Source organism: Oculina patagonica, chromosome 7, assembly GCF_052425735.1.
Source record: "Oculina patagonica isolate OP01 chromosome 7, crgOcupat, whole genome shotgun sequence".
Taxonomy (NCBI): domain Eukaryota; kingdom Metazoa; phylum Cnidaria; class Anthozoa; order Scleractinia; family Oculinidae; genus Oculina; species Oculina patagonica.
The window spans coordinates 9795249-9799337 of record NC_135764.1 but is presented as its reverse complement, the minus strand read 5'-3'; the positions used below and the strand labels follow the sequence as shown (position 1 = coordinate 9799337).

The 4089-nt window shown below is 35.5% G+C and overlaps 1 protein-coding gene across 1 annotated transcript; it reads right to left on the bottom strand.

Annotated features, from left to right (window-relative positions):
• LOC144660752 (uncharacterized) lies at positions 1-1467 on the bottom strand. Its single transcript, XM_078521490.1, has 3 exons — positions 1279-1467; positions 863-1088; positions 1-129 (listed from the first exon to the last, which is right to left on the bottom strand). Exons 1-2 carry the CDS (start codon positions 1395-1397, stop codon positions 887-889), a joined length of 321 nt encoding a protein of 106 aa, XP_078377616.1. The 5' UTR covers positions 1398-1467; the 3' UTR covers positions 1-129; positions 863-886.
• Positions 1468-4089: the final 2622 nt, after the last annotated feature.

The following is a 4089-nucleotide window of genomic DNA, read 5'->3' as shown; positions in this document are numbered from 1 at the left end:
CAAAACGAAAATCAGTACATTTTTACGCTTTTATTTACTATAGCTTCCAAACTTTACTTTATCAAATCTTGTTAGTATTGTTAATTGACAGAGCTTGGCTTTTTTCAGTTTTGTTCATGGAGGGTACGTCTGTGGAGAAAAAAAAAGTATAGATTGAACAATGAAGATATCAACTTTTGGAAGCCATTAATTTCATTTCTTTCTTTTTTCTGTGTACGCTTTCTTAACAGGACAAATGAATTTATGAAAATAATACATTTATTTAGCAAATATATTACTAATTCCGCTTTCAGCAGTAAGTTTCGATTTTTTAGCTTAGCATCTCGATATTAGCGGACATTGTTTCGAACATAAATTAACTATAAAATTACAACCAAGTGCAGGACAAAAAAGGCCTTCTTTTAAGATTTTATTGAGCAATAATAACTTGAATACCGGTTTTTCGAAAAAATGCAAAATAAGAGAACAGAACAAAAAAAAAAGTTTGGCATGGCGTTTATTAAGGTACGTTACTAAAAAGAAAATACAGTGCAACAGAACATCATCACAAAATTCTAAGCCACATCAAATTTAGTTGTATACAAGTTGTTAAAGATAATCACGCTAATCATTATGATATTTTTTTTTCAGGCGTTTTTTTAACTTCAGGCCCAGATAACCATAGTCGGTTTAATCAATCAAGTTCCAGCTATAATGATTATTTATTGTAACTATTAGTCCTTTTTTATCATTTTTGATTTTTCTTATCTTATCTTTACTTCTCATTTCTGAAGTCAAGTTAAAACTGTGGCTTAAGATTATCAGTAAAAAGAGCCTTAACTAAAGAAAAGACATGGAAGCTCAAAACTTGAGGCGTGCATACCTAGAACTGGTAAGTGTTGCTTCTTTAGCCACGGAAGCGGCGGAAGAATCTACGAGTGCCGCGGAAGAAGCGACGGACTCGAAATAAGCGCCGTACAATTTGGCGATCTGATGACTTCTCTATTGGATTTGAAAAAGAATTGTCGTCATCTTCGTCTTCTTCGCCATTATCATAGTCATCATCATCATCGTAATCTTCCTTATCTGCAGCATCCCAGTTCAAGTCCCTGCGAAAAAAAATGGCAATAACATGTATAAGTATTTAACACAAACTGCCTGCGAATGCACAAGCGTTGTTTGACTTATTCTAAAAAAAACGAATCAGCAACAATTTTGCTCGTGTGATTGGAACAATGTAAAGCAACTGTTAAAGCACGCCACATCGTTGTCTTTTATAGAAAACGTTTTTTACCACACCTCGCAGCGTCTTCTGATTTGAGGTCATTATTCGTTTGATCTCCATTCTCATAAAGAGGAAGTGCCAAACCTAAAGCCAGCACAAAGCCAACCAATGCTAACAGGAACAGTTTGTTCATCGCGAAGTCTTCTTCGTTTCTGGCTGGTGAACAACCCCAAATAATGCATTTTATACTTTTGGATGACAGATAATCGGATGCACCATGTTCACACAATGCCAAATGAATAACGACATTGTACGGCTCGCCAAATAACCTAAGTTTGCCTACACAACTACTCTATGTTTCTATTTCATTTACTTGTTTTGCTCGACCTTCCAAATATAACCACTGATACTGGAATTACCACTTGAAATATGTAATCATCCCCCCTTCAATTATGGAATAATAAAATAGTAACACAATAAGCACTTATATTTTGTAACAACTAGTTCTACTCGCTTATCGGCACATGGTTTGAGACGTTTGTTTCCGAGGGGGCTCAACTATGATAAGTCTTTCTTCCTGCAGGAAGTATTTCTTCTAAGAATAAATTCTAGGATATATTAAATAGATTAACAAAATAAATTTAAACTTGACCAAAATAAGAAGACTTCTTTATAGCAGCAAAATGATATTTTTTGCAATATTTGTTTTGGGAACAACTGTTATACTGAAGATAAGTGATCATTTCAGCTTTTATTTCTTTGAGGCAAAATATTAAATGATCGTCATCGAAAGAAAAAAAAATGGGAAAACAATTGATCTGCTATATGTTATTGAATCCTTTAACACAAGCGGGTTCTCCTGTCATCTTGCAAAGCGAACGTCGTGTGCACAATATTACTAATTTACCAGCGAAAATAAGGTTTTAGAATTTCAATATTAAAAAAGGATATATTGTTGACTAACCACCGTTTTAGAATGGCACAGTGGAGTTGAAGATGGGAGCTGGAAAATGGTGTAACATCATAGACTGACAACAAAAAATAGTTAAATGTAAATAACTCAGTTTTTCAAGTAACGGTCGGAAGATATTAGTTCCATTATTTCATGTTACAATTCTACTGTCCTTATTATTTTGATTACCCAGCCAGAAACCTTGCCAGATCATTGTTGCCCCCCCCCCCCCCACCCCCCTCCACGCAAGAAAAGAGACAAGGTGTTTACAAGACAAAAAATACACCCAAAATGTCCTGCCATCTTCCTGATAGCTGTTTTCCCTTCTTTAACTTCGTGCTTTTCCCCAATTTATTTAACATAATTTTCTTAATATCATATAAACGACAACAAACTTACTATCATGTATACTTTCCAACAAAGGAGCGAAAATAGAAAAAAAAAACAATGTAATACAAGTGTCGCATTGAAACTGTTTCCAGACAAAAATGTTAGGTTGAGGTTCACCAATTTATTAAATAAGTACAACACGTGATATATATTTAAGTTGTTTACTTTTATTTTTAACGTATTAAAACAGGACGTGGAGCAAGCTTGCTGTCGTCATAATAGTTTTAGAAAACAAGCATTTAAGAATGTCTGTCTCAGAAACCCAGGCAATATTAAAAAATGTCGGAAGAAGGGGGTCGGCCGATCTCCACCATATTTATGTTGCATAGAGGTCTTACCCAACTCGTAACCATGGTAACAATTTTTGATTGATTGGCTTTATTGTTTACGAGAACAGACCACCCCCCAAGCTTTTTCCTTCAATACTTGATCCTGGTCCAGAAAGGCTTTTAACTATCCCAATGTGGATTAAACTGGTCTTAATAACGCTTGCCGCAAGTGATCACAAGTAGACAACAGACTCGTGGAAACATCGCTGATGTCTGTAGGTTTGAAAAACGTTCCGATATTCCCGCTGATATATGCCATCTTGAAGCTTAGTTGCGATCGGATTATTTGTCAGACAAGGCCAAGGATGCAAGTTGCGGAGGCGAATATTATTTGCTTTCAGCTACGTATTGGCAAGATTTTGCATTCAGATAAAAACCTGATAAATCATAGCGCTTAGTAACCTGGCATGGATTTAAGAAATTGCAGGGGATGGACTACCGGAATACCCCTGAAATCCGTGGAACGGGCGATCACGGAATTGAATGAGTTGGATTGCTTTCATTCGGAAACAAACAATTATTTAATACAATCGAACTTTAGTTCTTTTTTCTCGTTACAAACAATTTCGTTAATGCAAGTTGCAACCAATGACGCAGTTTCAATCAGTGTGATTCACCACCTTTCAGTGTGCAATATTATTAATGAGTATTTCTTTCTACTTGGCTAGCTAGAGCTGCAGGTTTCAGCGGGATAATTAATTTTTATACAAAATTCATTTTGCAAAGACAGTAAATAAATCTAGGGTTAATTAGTTAGGGTTTCTTAAAACATTGCATGACAAATAAAAACCAGAGTCATACATAATTAAGTAGTTTGGTAGACATGGTGGTATGCAGATCACATGTATCCTGATATGTCGACGGCTCATTATTGTCTTGGAAATACCAGTGAAAAGAAACTCTCCCCTTTATGACGTTACATGTATTATTGTAAGTAAACTCGTCGACTAAATTATCTGAAGGATCGGCAACATTTCACCACCGCCACTGCAACATAAAAGGAACTATTATACCTCACCGAAGTTGAGGTAGACAGTTTTCTGATGCGAGTAGGGTGTAGATTATTTTAAACGACAACATAAAATAAAGCAGGAAGTGTAAATTGCACCTACATGTAAACACTTTCTACCTAACGAGAGAATTCAATAACATTATAATCTCATATTACGAAAAAAGGACCTTCTCGTCGCGATGGTAAACGGTTGCGAACGTTC

Bases quoted from the DNA above. Each gene is read 5' to 3' on its own strand.
- LOC144660752 (XM_078521490.1), bottom strand. From the start codon at position 1,397: ATGAACAAACTGTTCCTGTTAGCATTGGTTGGCTTTGTGCTGGCTTTA. The intron at 1,089-1,278 runs GTGTGGTAAAAA...TTTTTTTCGCAG, and splicing joins AAATCAGAAGACGCTGCGAG to GGACTTGAACTGGGATGCTG.